Source organism: Hemicordylus capensis, chromosome 2, assembly GCF_027244095.1.
Source record: "Hemicordylus capensis ecotype Gifberg chromosome 2, rHemCap1.1.pri, whole genome shotgun sequence".
Lineage (NCBI taxonomy): Eukaryota > Metazoa > Chordata > Lepidosauria > Squamata > Cordylidae > Hemicordylus > Hemicordylus capensis.
In genome coordinates this window covers 323,921,317-323,941,566 of record NC_069658.1, presented here as the reverse complement: position 1 = coordinate 323,941,566, position 20,250 = coordinate 323,921,317, and the positions used below count along the sequence as shown (strand labels likewise).

General features: G+C 42.2%; 1 protein-coding gene across 10 annotated transcripts in view; it reads left to right on the top strand.

Annotated features, from left to right (window-relative positions):
• Nucleotides 1-20,250, top strand: part of DOCK3 (dedicator of cytokinesis 3) — a 448,426-nt gene that overhangs the window by 33,238 nt on the left and 394,938 nt on the right. For all 10 annotated transcript variants that reach the window (XM_053296419.1, XM_053296418.1, XM_053296424.1 and 7 more), the window contains exons 2-3: nucleotides 7,316-7,399; nucleotides 10,551-10,591. In XM_053296419.1, coding sequence (XP_053152394.1) covers nucleotides 7,316-7,399; nucleotides 10,551-10,591 — 125 coding nt within the window. The remainder of the gene's footprint in view (nucleotides 1-7,315; nucleotides 7,400-10,550; nucleotides 10,592-20,250) is intronic.

The window sequence follows — 20,250 nt, the reverse complement described above, 5'->3', positions numbered from 1 at the left end:
CATACGTGTGAAGAGAGAATCGCCACAGAAGTCTAACACATAAGACACCAGCAACAGCCACTGGAGGGATGCTGTTCTGTGGATGGATAGGGCCAGTTGCTCTTCCCCTGCTAAATAAAGAGAATCACCACTTTAAAAAGGTGCCACTTGGCTCAGTTAGCAGGGGATGTTAAAACATATGGAACGCTTCACAAATTTATGTTGAAAGTGTTGACTCAGTGCACGATCACTGGAGTACTGCATGCAGTTCTGGTCACCATATATTAAGAAGGATATTGTAGAACTGGAAAAAGATGCCGAAGAGGGCAACCAAGATGATCAGGGGCCTTGAACATCTTCCTTACAAGGCAAGGCTACATCACCTGGGGCTTTTTAGTTTAGAAAAAAGATGACTGAGGGGAGACATGATAGAGGTCTATAAAATAAAATCATACATAGTATGGAAAAAGTTGGTAGAGAGAAGTTTTTCTGCCTCTCGCATTACTTTAGAACCAGGGTTCATCCTATGAAACTGATTGCCAAGAAATTTAGGACCAACAAAAGGAAGTACTGTTTCACATGACATATAATCAACCTATGGAATTCTCTGCCACAAGATATGGTAACAGCGAACAGCTGATTTAAGAGGGTCCAGCATCCTGTTTCATACAGTAGCCCACCAGGTGCTGTTGGGAAGCCCAGAGGCAGGAGCTGAGGGCATGCCCTCCCTCCTGCTGTTACTTCTCTGCAACTGGTATTCAGAGGCATCTTGCCTCTGAGACAGGAAGTAACAGCAGGAGGGAGGGCATGCCCTCAGCTCCTGCCTCTGGGCTTCCCAACAGCACCTGGTGGGCTACTGTATGAAACAGGATGCTGGACTAGATGGGCCTTGGGCCTGATCCAGCAGGACTGTTCTTATGGGTCTGGGCCCCATTATCAATCCATAATGAATTAGTATAATGCTGTATGATGTCTGATGAAGATATTTTCTCCACAGTTCATTCTTTTCAAAGAAAAGCAGACCTTTATAAATTCACAAGAGCATATATTCCATGTTAAGAGATTATATATTTGTACTAAGCTCTAGTTGTCATTTTAAACTTTAAAAAAAACAAGTTAAAAAAAATACAATCTAAATTAATTTTTTGCGATTTTTTTAAAAGGTTTTTTTCATTGACCTTGATTTGTATTTTGTGACAATATCTTATTCGGCACCATGTATACATTCACAGAATAGACAGACTGTCTTACCATGTGCAGTTTTGTATGCATTTCTATTGTGCTGTGTTCTCCTAATTTGTATGTAGAAGAGGGGCCCATGTCTGCTCCAGGAAAAATGATATAGGCTTGGTACAAAAATGTGATTGCAACAAAACTGGGCTATTGGATAATTTGAAAATGTGTTGATGGAACTTCAAATTGATTTTTTTTTTAGGAAGAAGATAAAGGATGATTTTGACTGCAACTTCAGATTTTTATTGTGGGTTTGAAGTGCAGTTAAGAAATAAAGGTGCAGAAGAGGGCCACCAAGATGATCAGGGGGCTAGAGCACCTTTCTTATGAGGCAAGGCTAAACACCTGGGCCTATTTAGTTTAGAAAAAAAGATGACTGCGGGGAGTCATGATAGAGGTCTATAAAATCATGCATGGTGTGGAGAAAGTAGATTGAGAGAAATTCTTCTCCCTCTCACATAACCCTAGAACCAGGGGTCATCCCATGAAACTGATTGACAGGAAATTTAGGACCAATGAACGGAAGTACTTTTTCACACAATGCATAATCCACTTGTGGAATTCTCTGCCACAAGATGTGATGACAGCCAACAACCTGGATGGCTTTAAGAGGGGTTTGGATAACTTCATGGAGGAGAGGACTATCAATGGCTACTAGTTGGAGGGCTATAGGCCACCTCCAGCCTCAAAGGCAGGATGCCTCTGAGTACCAGTTGCAGGGGAGTAACAGCAGGAGAGAGGGCATGCCCTCAACTTCTGCCTTTAGGCTTCCAGTGGCATCTGGTGGGCCACTGTGTGAAACAGGATGCTAGACTAGATGGGCCTTGGGCCTGATCCAGCAGGGCTGTTCTTATGTTCTGATGTAGAATGTATTGTGGAATTCTGTTAGTAGTTGATGTAGTAACATGAAGTCAAGATGAATATGATTGTATTGGAACACATGTAAACAGTAAGACTAGTAACCCCTGCTAACTTGGCAAAGAAGCACCTTTTAACGTAATGATTCTCTTTATTTAGCAGGGGGAGAGTAAATGGCCCTATCCACCCCCAGCACAGTACTTCCAGTGACTGTTGCTGGTGTCTATCTTATGTTTTTTTTAGATTGTTAGCCCTTTGGGGACAGGGATCCATCTGATTGATTTATTATTTCTCTGTGTAAACTGCCCTGAGCCATTTTTGGAAGGGCGGTATAGAAATCAAATGAATGAATGAATGTAGTCATGTATTATTTGATCTTTTGGATGGTTGCATCTGTTAAGGAATTCTAATGCAGCTTATTGGAGGCCTTGTCTTGGAGCACAGGGCTGTGTTGTGTATTTTTTTTTAATTTGCTGAAAAAACCCATCAATTTTCTTTCTATGGGCTCTAGGTATTTGTTACCAATAATTCCTTAGAAAGATGTTATGCTTCATAAGGTAGCTGGATATACAAAATTATTAGAACACACTTGTTTATGTAAGTATGTAGCTGATTTCAATTATTTGGCTATGAAGAGGTACAAACTTAACTGATGCAAACTTTCACAATAAATGAATGAATGGGATTTTTATAGTATTGAGTGGCCAAGGAGTTATAATGCATTGTACAAATGCATTTTATATTTTATTGGAAGTTGGATTTTTATCATGTTTAGGTGTGTGGTTTGTTTTTGGGAATAGTTGGTATGGGTAAAGGCAAGAGAGTTAGGGTACCCAACAGGGAGTAATATAGTCAAGACCAGTTTTCTCTGAAAACAAAGAATATGTTAATTAAAGACAGAAGCACACAAGTAAAAAGTGGTAGTTGTCTATTTCCTGGTGAACCAGTGACAAAGAAAATGTTTACCCTTAAGCAGAGCATTGAATTCCAATGAATGCAAGCTTGAGAGGATCCTAGCATAGAGTGGAGGCGAAGAGAGATGGGGATGGCAGACAAAGCAAAGGAAGAGAGAGAGTTACAGTCAGTATACCTGTCCTAAATTCTTCATGGCTGTTGAGCATTGACTTCAAGCTGGTTATTTATCCTTCTCTGAGTAGAAGGAGCATAGATTTTGCCACAAGGAAGTAAAACTGTAGGTCTGGGTCCTGGGCAGTTCAGACACAAGCATGGGGCTCGTGCTGACCCAGTTCAAGGAAACCTCACCCTTTCTAGAAGTTGTGGGGAAGGAAGGGGCCAAGTCAGTAAGAACTGTGGTACAGTGGAAAGGCAGCTTAGGACTACTAGTTCCTCAGCAGAAGCAGATTCCAGGAAACAAGCCCAGGAATTGTCCAGCCCAAGTATTTAGTTGATCTTGGGGTGTGTATAGATGTCAATGGTACTGTGGGAAAATGCATACAGGCAGGGTGGATTTGATTTAAATCAAACTGATTTAAATCACGATTTAAATCACTAGCAGGGTGGATAAAAATTTTAAAAATCCGATTTAAATTAAAAAAATCTGATTTAAATAAAAAAAATCAGATTTTTTTGATTTAAATCAGATTTTTTTGATTTAAATTGGATTTTTTTAATTTTTATCCACCCTGCTAGTGATTTAAATCGTGATTTAAATCAGTTTGATTTAAATCAAATCCACCCTGCATACAGGAGAACCTATTACTCACGGGGGTTCTGTTCCTCGCATACCACCCTGAGTAATGAATCATTATTCCTATGGGGCAAGGGTGGGTAGGTTCCAGAATGCACAAAAAAGTTGTAAAGAAGTCAAAAAACAGCAAAAATATATATACTACTGTTGTGTGCTCCATGGGCTCTCCTTGTGCCCATCAATTCCCCCTAGACTGCAAAATGCCCCCCAAACAAAACAAAACAATTTCTTGGAAATGCTTGTTCTATTAAGAAAACAGGCAAAATCCAGCAAAAAGAACCACTCTACTTTGCTCTGTGGGGTCTTCTTGTGCCCAGCAATGCCCTCCAGACTCCCAAATGCCCCCCCCCCACTGTGAAAATAGCAGGAAAAATGAGTTTTCCTCAAAGAAATGAGCCACAAAATGGCTCCTGCTGACAAAATGGAAGATCTTGGCAGTCACTTCTGGCCCTCTAGGCACCGTGCATACATGGGTTTTAACCCTTTAGTATCCACGGATACTGAAATCGGGTGTCAATCAGACACCCGTGGATACGTAAAACCGCAGATATAGAATCTGTGTATAATGAGGTTCTCCTGTAAGTTGTGCAAGTTGACTCACAAACACATACCATACATTGAGAGATAAAGGGGAATCCTTTATAGAGCTTTTTTGCTATAGGGAGCAAAATTAGGCAGATGTCCATATTGAAATGACCCTCAGTGGCTAATAAGAAAATATTTGATTGGGTTTAAGGCCATTGATACCTGCTACTCCATTCAAGTACAATCATCCCTCACCAACCACAAGAGTACCGTTCTGGGAAAACATTGTGGTTGGTGAATTCGTGGTAGATGAGTTATTGAAATCAATGGCAAAGATGGGGTTCGGGGAATCACAGCCATGAAAGGACCTCAAAATACAGTAAAAAAATAGGGGGGAATCCCCCCAAATCACCAGGAGTGAGTAAGAGGAGTGAAGGGGACCCCTGAAAGTGACCACCTGATCCCTGAAAAAGATCCCTGAAAATTGCAAAACCATCCCCCCCCCCAATGAATTTCACCAAACCGCAGATACTCAGGTTGCAGTTGGCGAGACTGGTCACAATTAAATAAAATTTCCCAGTCGCTGATACTCAAATCTGCGATTGGGAAACCTGTGGTTGGTGAGGGATGACTGTAATTGAACGGATAAAAGGCAACTGCTCTCTCCCTTTTTGACAATTTGCAGACAATCAATACAGGTTGTACTTTAGCTTCTTGGAAGGGAGGAATGTATGCTGACCTTGAGTACTCTGTGCAGACAACATTGTTGCCAGATTTGGCACAAAAAAGAGCAAAAAATCTGAATCTGTGAACCCTTATCAGCCCAGGGTATTTTGGATCTTTTGTTTATAGCCAGTCTTAGCCTTAGTCATGTTTTTCTCTGGGATACTCGAAAGGCATGATCATGCTGATCCCATTCTCATGCTCGGTCATGGCCACAGCGGGGGTCATGTAGAGAGAAATGGGGATTCAGACTAGATGCTGTTAAGATCCCCCTACAGGTTTAGATGATTCTAACACTTTAAGGCAGATATGTAATTGGCTACTGATTTGTGTGGTGAGTTTAAAAAAAAAAAAGCCTTGTGGTGGATTAAAAAATGACCTATCCTCATTCACCCTTCTAGTCTTAAAGATCCATTGTCTTGTTAAGGTTTGAGGAAAGACAGAAACACTCATGGAGCCTCCATGATGCCACCCTGTTAACACAAACTTGTATTGTGAAGGATGCACATGGTGTGATGGGGTGTGTGTTTGTGTCTTTTTCTTACATCCAGACTTGGATCCTGTAAGTTTAGAAAGAAGATACAAAACAGCCATTTAGAACAAAGAACAAATAAGCACTGAACACATGATTCTGTTTAATGTATCATCTAGATTGACCCTCACTGGACTGCTTGTACAGTAAATTTCAGACAATCCTCCAAACCACTGACTTTCAATTCTACTTTGGAGTAGGAGGACAAACCAGGTCTACTGATTTGGATGTCATGGCACACTGTAGTTGGCACTAAACAGGAAAGTTAAGCCATACAGCGGGGAGAGAGAGACTGCGGCTTATTTCCTAGGGATGTGCAGACGGTTTCGAGCTTGAAATGTTCTGACTCAAAACTGGCCATTTCAAGTGTTTCAAGCTGGAAATAGAACACCCTTCAAATGAAGGGCCTGTTTTGAGCTCGGAACTGAACAGCCCCATTCTGAGTCTGAAGGTTTTGTGTGTTTCGAGTGCCAGTTTGGAGGTGTGTGTTTCCCTTGCTGACTGGTTTTGGCATTGGCTTCCAATTGCCTTGTGATCTCCTTGCTTCTTGATTTGCTTGTTATCATACAAAAGAACTTGTAAGCCAAGCAAGGAGATCGCAAGCCAATGAGATGCCATTGCCAAAACCAGACAGCAAGGGGAACACGTGCCTCCAAAATGGTGCTTGGAACACACAAATGTTCCGAGCTCATTCCATCGGAACAACTGGCTTGATCAGTTGTTCTAACAGAACATTCTGGGCATTTGCATTCCATTCTGAGGTCAGAACGGAACACAAATCCCATCCTGTGCACATCCCTATCATTCGCAATAATCTTAGGATTGTCTGAACCACAACGAAGGCATCCCATGAATCATGGTTTAAAAGTAGTTCTCATTTAGTAATGTGTAGCAGTGGGGAAATGCTTGACTAACAAGCAGAAGTTTGCCAGTTTGAATCCCCCCTGGTACTATTTCGGGCAGCAGCAATATAGGAAGATGCTGAAAGGTTTCAGACTGCGTGGGAGGAGGCAATGGTAAAACCCTCCTGTATTCTACCAAAGAAAACCACAGGGCTCTGTGGGTGCCAGGAGTTGAAATCGACTTGACTGCACACTTTACCTTTATTGTGTACCAAGAGAGTTAAGACTGATATTATCACTAATATTTGCTAATTTTATAAAGCCATTAAAAATGAGAGTATAATTTGAAAATTTAACCCTTTGCATATACAATAACACTATCAAAATAAAGAACAGAGAAAGAACAGTATAATTTGGTATATAACAAATCATTATTAACTCACAAATTTATAGCTTCTGTATATATCTTACAGAAAGGTCTTCAGTGGATTATTTCTTAGAGTTCTTCTCTATCTTTCATTAAACAATATCTAGCCTTAACAAGTTTGGGATCAAGAGTATTGAGCCTAGTGTCCTCCTTTCCACATACTATACCTACGCATTATAATGTCTTGCTAAATTTCCCAGAACCATAAGAAATCAAGTTGGTGGGAATCTGGGTAAGGCCTTAATTGGTAGCAGTGTCCAGACTGTGAAACCCCCTCACCTGAGAGGCTCATCTAGTTAAGATCATCCTGTTCTTAATATATATATATATGTATGTATTTGTAATAAAGACAGAATAAAATGTATGACTGTGATCTTGACAGGAGAGCATTTTAATAGTAATGTAACTGCTATTTTTATGAAACCTGATGATAATTTACTCTTCTAAATTATTCAGTCTCTGACTTTTAATATATTATTTTCCCCTAGTTATATGCAGCTTCCGAGGGCCTGTACCACAAGGTTTGCTTCTAGAACTAGGAGAAACTGTCCAGATCCTGGAGAAATGTGAAGGTGAGTATTATAGACTGAAAACATACCTCAATGTACACTGTACCTTTTATGAACTTTCTGCCCCTCTCCAGCCTAGTGCTATTTTTTGGTGTGAACTTAACAGAGATCATGTGCAGACACATGTGTACAGCCCAATGCTACATGTAAGATCTGTATACTAAAGCACAAAGTCTACAGTCCAATGCATGCCTACTAGGCAGTAAGCCCTACTTAATTCAGTATGACTTACTACTGAATAAGCTTGCATAGGATAGAAATTACAAGTTCTTTTGTCAGCAATACTCTCCCCCTGCCTTACATAATGTTTGTACTTAGATCCAGTTTGAGACACAAGAAAGAAGAGCAGAAGCTACTATAGCTTGAATCTAGCTCATTTTTATGTTTTTATAATCTGGGAGTTGCATCTCCACTCCCACTATTGCATTCAAATGGGAGCACAGCCATGGGGATTCTAGTGATGGCAGAGGTCTGTTTCTGCACAATGTGAATTGCTCCAGGTGGGGTGGAGTGAAAAGAGACCTGCAGTGTGACTAGGTACTTTCCATGACTGCTTCAGCAGTGACAAAAGTAGGCTATTCACTGCAGGTTCCCTGTGCCATAGGTCCCTTCCTTCCCTCAATTCCTAAGTCTGTAGAACTCTACTCCCCCCCCCCGCCTGCCAAAAGAGGCACCTTTCCCCACTGTGCTGCCACCTATTTTGTGCATTGCCTTCCTTTTGAATCTGTTCTATGTGACTGAATGAGAAAAGCTGTGAGTTAGGCTGTAGTGATGCTCATTAATCCAAAGACTGATCTAAATATCTTTCTCTGTTTCCCATTCAACTGCCTCCATACAGCTGAATGGAGAAGAGGAAGGCAAGATAAGGCACTGCATGAAGCCAAAGAGCTTTCTGAGTATTCTGCATCTTAATTTGACAGTCCCTTGTTTTCCAGCAAGCAAGGAGAATTCTGTTGTGCCCAGCTGGAGATGTCTCATATGCAAGGGGAGTGTGCCCTGCAGTTTGAGAACCTATGTTTTAATGAATCATTTGGGAACCATAATGATTCAAATGCTTAGTAAAACCTAATCTGACCCACTTTCTGTAAGAATGACTGGAGCATTATTGTTAGTAATCCAGTCAGAAAGGGGGTCAAACAGAAGGGGGTCAGCATGATTATTAACCATCTGTCTAGAAATATTTGAACCCTGACCTCATTTTTTGGTGGGTACAGTTTCTCATAAGAATTTTCCCCCCTTTAGAAATCTAGATAAGTTAGCAAATGTTATTTTATGCATCCAAGCTGACATTAATAACAAATGTCAATGAATTTTTTTAAAAAAAATCCTACTGAGCTATAATAGTGTTTGTGATAAACAAAACATGGTCATCTATTTCTCCGTATGCCATATATATATATATATATATATATATATATATATATATATATATTCAGGTTTTTTTTTTAAAAAAAAGATATGTATTACAAAAACATAAGCTTTTTCAATGTATTATTAAGATCCCAGAAAAGAGAGCTTAAGACACATTTGATTTAGATCATTTATCCTTATTTCACTGATCTTATTAAGGTAAGTACTTAATTTTTTGAGAAGGAATTGAACCAACTACATGAGAAGAGAGAAAATTATACTTGTAGCTTGGGTTTTAAAGGACTTAATTTCAGCAACTCAGGATAATTTGAAATGAATTTTATTCTGTTTTTGAATGATGTTTTCTAATTGACAAAGGGGTTTTACCATTAATTCTTAAAACTAAAAGAATAAGAGTAACTACTACATGCCTTCATTTTGCATTTGCGTTTTCAATTTCTTTTGAACGTATTGAAGATGGTTTTTAATTTTATTTTTAGAATGTCTGTTTTCATAGGGAGATATTGGCAGGGGTGAAACTACTATTGGGCAACTGTGTTTAGTGAGCATGGGCCACCCAGCAGAGCCTGGGCTAAATAGAGCCATCTGCTGGGGCTGGGGCTTTTGAGGGGACTAAGAACTTACTTTATTGGTGGTTCCCACTGTTGCTGCCAGCCAGCCTCCACTTAAGGTACCCAGAGGAAAATTGATTGCAGGTTATAGGTTAAGATTTAAAGATTAAAGGTTAAGATATAAACCATCCTGAGCCATTTTTGGAAGGGCAGTATATAAATAAAATAAAATAAATAAATAAAGGCAAGGGCATATAGTTGTTTAGGACATCAAGTTCCAAACTTTGAACACTGGAGCCTTTTGCAAAACGTTGCCTGTATGTTTTCAAATATACCTCTGAATTTGTGAGGGTTAGAAAAAGGTGGTGTGCTGCGGTTATCAAGAGTCTGCATGATTCATCATAAGTTGCTAAACTTTGTGTGTGTATAGATGCATAGAATAGCACAAACCCTTCTTATTTACAAATATTTTCTTAAGATATGTATGACATATGCTGTTTAGGCTTCTGATCATCATCAGCATCTTAAATTGTGTATTGAGAGATCCTAGAAAACTACTACCTACTCTGGAAAAGTAGTGGCCCCTTCAAGAGAGGAGTGACTATATCTTTCAAAAAAGTCTAAAATGAGCATGACATAATCCTGTTAGCCTATGTTTGCACCACTTTACACTTCCTGAAATTGCATGACATAAATTTTCTTGAATTTTTGCTCACTTGTCCTAGTGAGTTCCTGAGGTGTGCTTTCAACATTTTTAGTCCATATACACAAAGAACAGCACAAGAACTACTCACCAACATCCATTGTGCTGAGGCACTTACCACTTAATATATCTGCTTCTACAGGAGGCTTCAACCCTTCCTTTGCAGACAGATATGTTGTGAGAGAAGAGGGGAGAGAGGAGCAGACTGCAGCTTTGGTTTAAGCAGATCCACTTGTGAAGAAGGGCTGCAGTCTACTGTGATTAGGGATGTGCTCAAGTAGTAGCCCTCCTACTACTTATGTTTTTTGGCAAGTATCTGTCCAGATATCCTGGGTAGCATTAAGTACTCATTTTCTCAACCAACAGCAACCTTTAGCTTTAATTAGGGTCACTGCTAGCTGGGATGAGTTGTGGATTGCCTTTGAGTGGTTAATGAGCAAAAGTACAAAGTTCTTAATTCTTAACTATACATTTTGATTAACTCCATAAAGATTATAAATCCCTTTTAATCTGGTTTATTTTATTTCAGGATGGTACAGAGGAGTTTCAATTAAGAAGCCAAATGTAAAGGTAAGAAATTATGTGCTTAACATCCTCTCTCTCTCTCTCTCTCCCTCCCTCCCCACACACACACACACACACTATGCTGCATGCTCACACATACCTGAGTACAGTTACCAGTGTTAGTGCTGCCTTGACCTCACTGTAAACTTTCTTGCCTTGTCTTTTGAACGCAATTCTTGCTGACAGCTTGTGTAGTAGCTGGTGGCAACTACGAGCCTGGATTGATTGTTTTCTGTGCTGTTGGCAGTTCTCAGAGGAGTGTTTGTCCATATTCTTATGGTTTCTTTTATCATTTGTCATTATTTTATCATCATTTTATGTTTCAAAAGTTTGGTTTATTTCACTTCTGAATTAACAAATGTATTCATTTTGGTTACAGTGATCAGTTTAGATTTTGTGTAATTGCATTTTATGCTTTCTAGGACCTTTTAAGATCCCTTGATGTAAACAAAGTTTAAATGTTCACAATTTTACTTTAGTGTTTTAATATCTTATTTCACAGTGAGGTCATTCACACAATCAAAATTGTGTTCTACCCAGATTTGGGTGCTGTATGTGTTACCAATTTTTGTTGAGTGGAAGCAAGGTAAGAAAACCTGGGTAGAAGTGATTGTGTGGAAGCAAAGTAGGAGGAAAAGCTACCCAGGTTTTCCTCCTACCTTGCATCCACACAACCAAAAATTGGAAGCACACACAGCTCCAAAATCTGGGTAGAACACAGATGTTGTGATAATGGTAGTGGCCCAATTCAGTTTAGACATCACATTCTGGTCCAACAAATGGGTTGCGGTTTCTTACCCTACTTTTTAGCCCTCAAGGTAGCTTACAGTAAAATTAACGTAATACAAAGAAGTGACCTACAAACTAGTGTAGCTAAGCTAGTGTGATACAAAGAAGTACATAGGAGTCTAGTCTCCCATTCATATGCAACCGGGGCAGACCCTGCTTAGCTAAGGGAACAAGTCATGCTTGCTACCACAAGTCCAGCTCTCCTCTCACCTGTAGTGACCTACAAACTAGTGTGAAAATATATGTGCTTCTTGGTGGTTGTGCACAGCCATAAGAGGAAGACCTTACAAGTTGTAGTGTGTCAACATCTGCTAGAGCTGGTCTTGTGGTAGCAAGCATGAATTGTCTCCTTAGCTAAGCAGGGTCTGCCCTAGTTGGTTATTTGTTTGATTTATATACCGCCCTTCCTAAAGTGGCTCATGGCAGTTTACACTAAAAATAAAAATACATAATTAAAATAAAAAACCAATTAAAAACAGATTAAAATTACAATTAAAACTAAGTATCATTAAAAGCTAGGCTAAAAAGATGGGTCTTTAAGGCTCTCCTGAAGGCTTCCAAGAAAGATAATCCTCTTATATCCATCGGGAGCATGTTCCACAACTTAGGAGTGACAACTGAGAAGGCCTGAACCCAGGTAACCACCAGATGAACAAGTGGCACCCGAAGATGGACTCCTCCTGATGATCTCAATACTGTAAGCAGTAGGGATCTTGTAGAGAAAAGCTCTCTCTCAGGTAACCCAGACCTAAGCCGTTAAGGGCTTTAAAGGTAATAACCAGCACCTTTTTACTTTGCCCCGAAACATGCTGGAAGCCAGTTTAACTGTTTAAGAACAGGCATAATGTGGTATCTCCAGGATACCCCAGATACCAATCTGGCTGTCACATTTTGAACTAACTGAAGTTTCTAAAGCACGTACAAAGGCAGCCCTACATAGAACACATTGCAGTAGTCCCGCCTGGAGGTTACCAGCTGGTGCACCACTGTTTTCAGTTCATTATCCTTAAGGAATGGGCAGAGTTGTCGAATCAATCGCAGTTGGTAAAAAGTGCTCCTGGCCACAGCCTCAACCTGAGGCACCAGGGTGAGACCTGGGTCCAAGAACACTCCCAAGTTATGAACCTCTTCTTTCTGGGGGAGTGTAACTTCATCCAGAACAGGAGGTTCTATCCTGTCATGCAGATTATAACCCCCAACAATGAGCACCTCTGTCTTGTTTGGATTCAGCTTCAGTTTATTATCCCTCATCCAGGCCATTACTGCCTGTAGGCAGGCATTTAAGAGGCTAATGCCACTTCCTGATATTGATGACAAGGAGAAGTAAATTTGGGTGTCATCAGCTTATTGCTAATGCTCAGCACCAAATCCCTTGATTACCTCTCCCAGTGATTTCATGTAGATGTTAAAAAGCATTGGTGACAGAATGGAGCCCTTGGAAACTCCATAAAGGAGCTCCCATTTTGAAGAGCCATTGTCATCAAGCGCCACCAACTGAAATCTGCTGGAGATATAGGAGCAGAACCACTGTAAAACAGTGCCTCCTATCTCCAAATCCCTCAGGTGATCCAGAAGGATACCATGGTTGATGGTATCAAAAACTGCTGAGAATTCCAAAAGAACCAGCAGAGTCACACTCTCCCTGGCCGACCAAGGCTGTCCCCTGTCACACTCCCCATGTCAATTCCCTAGATGACCAAGGTCATCTATCAGGCCGACCCAGGCTGTCTCAACTCCATAGCCTACTCTAAAGCCAGTTTGAAATGGGTTTAGATAATCAGTTTTGTCCTAGACTGTTTGCAGTTGGTCAGTCACCACCCTTTCAATCATCTTAGCCAACCATGGGAGGTTGGAGACTGGCCTATAATTATCTACCACCAGGGGATCCAAAGTGGGCTTCTTAGGAAGGGGCCTAACCACCACCGCCTTCAAACAAGATTGCATCCCTCCCTCCCTCAGTGAAGTATTAATAATATCAACTAGGCCCCTGCAGGAATATTGGAGTCCAGATCAGCATGAATGTGAGAAATTTTATATGCAAAGAACTCATTGAATGCGTCACAGTGAGACATTGTTTCCAGAAACAGATTTGAAACAGAAGGGGTTTGAATTAAACCCCTAACAATCCGGAACAGCTCTGCTGGACGAGAACTTGCAGGTGCAATATGCACAGAATAAAATCATTTCCTTGCTGCACAGATTGCCACAACATATGCATTCAGATGTGCCCTATACGATGTCTTCTCGAATTAAAGATGAATTTGTTCCCCAGTCATCAAATGGTTTTCATTTGAATGGGAGACTACATGCGAGCACTGTAAGATATTCCCCTTAGGGGATGGAGCTGCTCTGGGAATAGCATCTGCATGCTTGCATACAGAAGATTCCAAGTTCCCTCCCTGGCATCTGCAGATAGAGTTGAGAGTGACTTCTGCCTGTAACCTTTGAGAAGCAACTACCAGTCTGTATTGACAATACTGAGGTAGATGGACCAGTCGTCTGACTCGGTATAAGCCAGCTTCCTATGTTTCTAACTAGCCTGGAATAGATATTATTACCCTTGTGCAATGTCATTGTGTTATATGCTTATGCTAGTGCAACAGCATTGTGTTAGTGCAACTGTAGTCTAGATGTAGGCCAACAATGCTTAAACTTAACAGGCTAATATTAAAGGAAATTTTTAAAAATTCAGTAAAAAACAGGAACGCAAACTTAACACACATGTCCGCTGAAAAAAGATGTCTTGATCAGGCATTGAAAGGGCAACGAGGCTGTTCTTATGAGCAGCCTGGGCTGGGCTGCTCGAGGAGTGCCAGGATCTACATGAATCCTGGTGCTCCACCAAGCCTAACCCTGCACCTAAGCCCAAATCTTAGCTGAGGTTAAGGGAGCAAATACTCCCTTAACCCAGCTACCGGCCTGTGTGACTCCTTGAGCTCCATGGAACCCAAGCAGACACAGAGACGGGTGCGTAGAGTGCCTGTCTGACAGGGAATCTCCCAAGGTGCCATGCTTGTCGCGCAATGCCTCATGGGATATGCAAAGGCTGGGAAAACAAGTCCCAGCTTCTTTTGACGTGTGCTGCCGGGAGAAGCGCGGATAGTGATCTGAGCTGCTGTTGGCAGCATGGGTCATGTGGGTGTGTGGCTTGCATGCCAAAGTGACAAAGATTGATCAGCTGGGGGAAGGTAGGCTGAAACCTGCCTCTGCCCCCCAATGTGTCCATATGAATAGCCCCAATGTGAAGGAAGCCAAATGGGCCTCAAAGGGCAGCTTACTCCACAGTTGGGAGGCCATGATACAAAACCCCCAAGTTCTAGTAAGAACTAATCAGCCTACTTTCCTTTCACTGTCTCTACAACTGGACTAAATTTGGTTCAAATCAAGGTCCACAAGTTAGATCTCTTGCACTTCAAATGTTCATGCATCCACCATCTTGGATTGTAGTGGATTACATCATTACAAACTACATCATTGAGGTGTCCCTGTGTGCCACTCATTACAACTGTATCAAATTTGGTTCAAATCGGCTAGACAGTCCTCAAGTTTGTACACTTGCACCTCAAATGTTCACATATCCACCATCTTGGATCAGGGTGGATGACATCACCATAAACTTCACCATTGGGGCATCTCTATGTGTCCATACAGCTTTAGCAAATTTGGTTCAAATCGGTTAGACAGTCCACAAGTTAGTGCACTTGCACCTCAAAAGTTTACATGTCTGCCATCTTGAATTGGGTTGGATGGCATTGTCACAATCTATGCTGTTGAGGTGTCCCTATGTGTCCCTTCAGCTGTAGCAAATTTGGTTCAAATTGGTTAAGCGGTTCACAGTTTAGCCCACTTGTGCCTCAAAAGTTTACGTGTCCACCATCTTGGATCGGGGTGGATTATATCATCACAAACTGTGCTGTTGAGGTGTCCCTGTGTGTCACTCACTGCAACAGTACTTAATTTGGTTTGAATTGGTTAGGCAGCCCACAAATTAGACCGCTTGCACCTCAGATGTTCACGTGGCCACCATCTTGAATTGGAATGGATGACATCATCGCACACCACGTCATTTCGCCATCCCTATGTGTCCCTGCAGCTGTAGCAAATTTGGTTCAGATTGGTTAACAGGTTCACAAGTTAGCTTACTTGGGCCTCAAAAGTTTACACATCCACCATCTTTGATTGGGGTGGATTCACATCACATACTATGCTAGTGAGGTGTTCCTGTGTGTCCCTACAACTATACTCCATTTAGTTCATATTGGTCCAGGCATTGCAAAGTTGATGGGGGGGAATATGGACACACACACAGAATGCCGGGTCATCTCATAAGCCTACTGGAAAGTAGGCTAAAAAGGCCCTGTCGCATGTTCCTGCTTAGAGTATTAACATTTTCTTTTGTCCTATAGAACTTGTGATTCCTTCAGGCTGCAGCTTACTCTGCAGTGAGGCAGCCTCCCTTTCTCACCTAGACTTTTCACTGGTTAAGCTTCTCTTCCATCTGACCATTTAACCCTATGTGAGATCAGGTTTCTCAGATGTTAAATGCCAAGGTTCACTGCTTGTCCTCTTTTTATGGCAAGCCTTTGACTCTTGTAGTGAACAATAGAAAAAGGATGGGTGGGGTTGTGGTGAGGGTGAAAGCAAGCTGTCTGCTAACAAATAGTCCAGCCTAGGTGTGACTAAAACATGTGTTACACTAGTCAGATCTACCTTTCTTTAAATAAAGGACTACGTTTTGGTGACTCTGCAACCCAAATCTTGGGATGACCTCTCTCAGCATTTTCATAGTCATGGCATCCAGAATTACCAATCCTGGTTTATTCTGCTTCAGTTTATGGGTTCAGATCTCAGTTTATTTCAAGGAAGTTGGTTTGGAGAAGTATAATTCTTCTAAGGCTCTTGTGGGCAAGGGAGTGAGGAGCACACACTGCCAAAGCTTGGAGATACTATGTGTGACCCAGATCTAATAATCGTTCCATGTGATGCATGAACTGACCCATTCATGAATGTAGCATTCTACATATTTTGAGAGAGAATGCAAAATTGTCAAGGAAGCATTTTCATGTTCATGGTGTATCTTCTACTGCTTTCCTATGTCTTCACAATTCTAAAGCAAGAGTCATTCAACTCTACTCCAGTTACCTAAGTAACTAGCATAGTGCCACAGAACTGGCTTGTGCACAAGGGAAATTAAGTAACAAATAGAGCTTGGGGGGCACCTTTTTCTTTTTAGTTTTTTTAAAATGCTATGTAATATTGACTTCATTGTGAAACTGGTCCTTCTGGAAGAAATATAGGTGCGGGGGGCCTTATTAATGTTCGTTGCTGTGCTGTGCTATACTGCTTTAGCAAGTGTGTGAAAGCAGAGGGAGTCAGATGTTGCTGAGCAACCATTCATTACATTACATTAATTTAATGCAAATTAAAATTGTGCTTAAGCATTACTCATACTATTAACAATCTCAAATGCACTTATGTAATATTTCCAACAAATCTTATTGAACAGGTTGGATAAAATCACGGCATCTCCAACACTATTCCTTATTGTGTTGCTCTTCCTGATGCTGTGTTCTGCTATGACTTCTAGTATTTTTATTTTGGCCATTTAAAATATAATTTAACTCTGTTTTATGAAACATGAGTCTGAGCTGACTTGATGCATCTAAGACAAAAAACAGTAGGAATTGAGTGACTAAATAAAGAGAAGCATTGAGTAGTGTAATAGGTTATCCTAAGATAATGCTGGAATGATTAAAAAAGTTATCTGTAGAGCTGTGCAATCGAATCAATCCAATTAGAATGTCGGACCTATATGACCACTATTGGGCATTTTCTGAAGGATTTCCAGCAAGACAGCAGGGAGCCCTGATAGTTGGAATCTATATATATAATTCTCTAAGGTGTACCAGTGGCTAAGCCGCCCAGAGACGTAAGTTTGGGTGGGGTATAAATTTGATGAATAAATAATAAATAATCCCATGCGTGGCACCTCTCAGAGTTAGCAAGCAGCTGCTGGGAGTTGCAAGAGTTGGCAAGGAGGAGGTGCCATTGTGAGCCACTGAGGATGGCCAAACAGGTGGTGAAAAGAGGGCTACTGGCCTCTGCATGAGGAGGAGAGCTGGGGGAAGGGGGGAGAGGTTGAGGAGAAAGCAGCGGCGCCTCTGCGAATGGCCAAGCGGCTGGGGGGAAAAAGCCTCCGGGCTCCTCATGAGGAGGACGAGAGCTGGTAGGAGGTGGCGGCGGCAATGGCTAGGGATATGCACAGAACCAGCTGGTTCGGTTGAGTCCAGACTGGACTTGAACCCAACCGGGCCAGTTAGATCCGGCACCCCCTCAAATCCCCCCAGATTGGTTCGGTCCAGGTGGGTTGTGAATGTGTGTTTTTTAAAAAAAATATATATTTTTAACCTTAACCCCCTTGCCTGGAGGCAGCGTGGAGGTCCATGGAGGTTCCCCCTCCCCCCCGCTGGCTCTCCCTATGGCCCCCTCGGGCTGGTTCAGCCAGTTTTCATCCTTCTTCCTCCAAAATGGCCACTGCACTGTGGAGAGAAGGCTGAAAACTAGCCGAACCGGCCAGAGGGGGCCATAGAGAGAGCCAGCAGGGGGAGGGAAAACCTCTGTGGACACCTCCCCACCGCCGCCTCCAGGTACTCCCCAAGGGGGATAAGGTAAAAAAAAATTCTTTAAACACACACACACACGGTCCACGAACCCCTGAACGGTTGGGGGGTATTTGGTCTGAGGCCGGACCGAACAGGGGGTGGTTTGGTTCGACTCCAAATTGTTGAACCGAACCAGTTTGATGTTGAATTGGCTTGAGCCGGTTTGCACATACCTAGTGGTGGCGCCACCACTGTGAGCTCCTGAGCAGGCAGTGAAAATGGGGCTGCCATCCTCCTCTCAAAGAGGATGAGATCTGCCGGCGGAAAGGGTGGCGAGGGAGACTGGCTGAAGGGACGGGAGGAGAACTGACTGAGCCCTGAATATGGAGGGGGAGGGGGAGGAAGGGAGAACTAGGGGTGCAAAAGCACAGGAAAATGGATTTTTACACACTTTTTGAATCAGTTGTGAAATAGTAACAGTACTGTGCAAGTAATAATAAAGCACAAGACAGAAATATGAACATCAAAAAACAAAGTGGAATTAACTTTGTAATACTGTTTCATGTGTCAGGACTCAGTTGCTATATTTCTCATAAGTGTCTTCTTTGTAACCCCCTGCCCCCCTGCCCCAGCCTGGGAAACACATCATTACAAAGGAGTTTGTCTCTCCTGTATGTATATATTTCAGTACATGGTAGACTATAGGCCAAGGATTTGCATGGTGGACAGCATTTTGAAGAAAGTTCAAGATCTGCAAGCTCACAAGCTCATTTTCAATCATCTAGTGTTTGTGACACAATGACAGAAAGTTTGGCTGTACTGAAAGTATATAATCTCTTAGAACATTACAAATGGTCCACCACTACTTGAAAGTGGTTGAGAGTTTTTTATTGTGTATAAGATATGGCAGAACTGGTGACTAAAAATGTCAATATCTGCTGCATGCACACATCCCACTACTTGGAAGGTTTTAGGGCAGGTATTTGCAGGATGGACATCTATATATTTAATTCTCCTGCATGAGCCTTGGAATGTGCATTCTGGTCCCCAGCTGATTGGCTGGGCGGCAGAGGCACCTGATTGGCTGAGGTGCACTCAGGAGAATTGATTGCTGTGGCGGGCCTGGCTGTGGTGGCAAGGCGGCGGAGGTGGGCCTGGCTGTGGTGGCAAGGCGGCGGAGGTGGGCCCAGCAGCGGAGGAGAGGCGGTGGCGGGCTCAGCTGCAGAGGCGCGGCGGCGGACCCGGCAGTGGCAGTCGGCCCGGCCGCAGCACTCAGCCCGGCAGTCTGGGCCCAGCATGGGTCTGCCGGAGACTGGGGCAGAAGGTGGGTGGGGGGGAAGAGATAGCCGGCCTCAAAGAGCTCACAGATGCTCTGTGCGGGGTTGGCTGGTTTTTTTTAAAAATGCATGAGTGTTTGACTATCTTCAAGACTGATTCGGGAGCACATGTAATATCACACATTACAGACATAATGTATTTGCCATCATTTTTTTTTGTACTCATGGCCTACTGGAGACAGCACAGTTGGTTTGGTATCTCACACTGGGATCACCCAGTGCTCTCATAATTGCTGGTATAAGTGCATCTGTTATTGGAGGCAATTTTTCTATGTGGATCTGATCTTTCCCCCCCTCTTTTAAACATTCGCCAGTGTAACTCTGCAAGTGTGGTTATCATTGTATTGACATTATACACTTGGAAAATCAATGCTTCCAGTTCTTCCACAATGCTGACGGGCACTGTGTCCTGTGTTCTAGTTGTCTTAAATGCAATGACTGTCTCTTTGTTTGCTCAACTCAATACCTTTCAGCAAGATAACTTCTCCTTTCTTGCCAGAGTACCAGTATAGCTGTACCTTGACAGGTAATGGCAGGTAGGGTATGGCAGGCAGGACAGATAAATTTCAGACTTCATTCTCCTGAAGCAGCTACGAAAAAAAGAATCAGAAGTCTAGTAACACCTCTGTCCTTTGCATTAATGGCATGCAAGATGTTCTTAGTATCAGCCTCCTCTTCTGTACTTTGACTTGAGTCAAAGGAATAGTGTGTGGCAGCCACTTCATTTTACCATTCAACAATAAAGTTCTCCTTTCTACAGTTATGTGCAAACTGTAACATCTTGAGCCTGTTCTCACAACCATATGGGGGTGAACTAGAGGGAAGGTGCGCTCCTACCTCATGCCTCCCAGATGACTAAAGCTTCCTTTTGGCCCTGCAGTTCCTGCACCCACACAAATGTTGCAGCGGTGATCTCTGTTGCTGATAATCAGGAGCT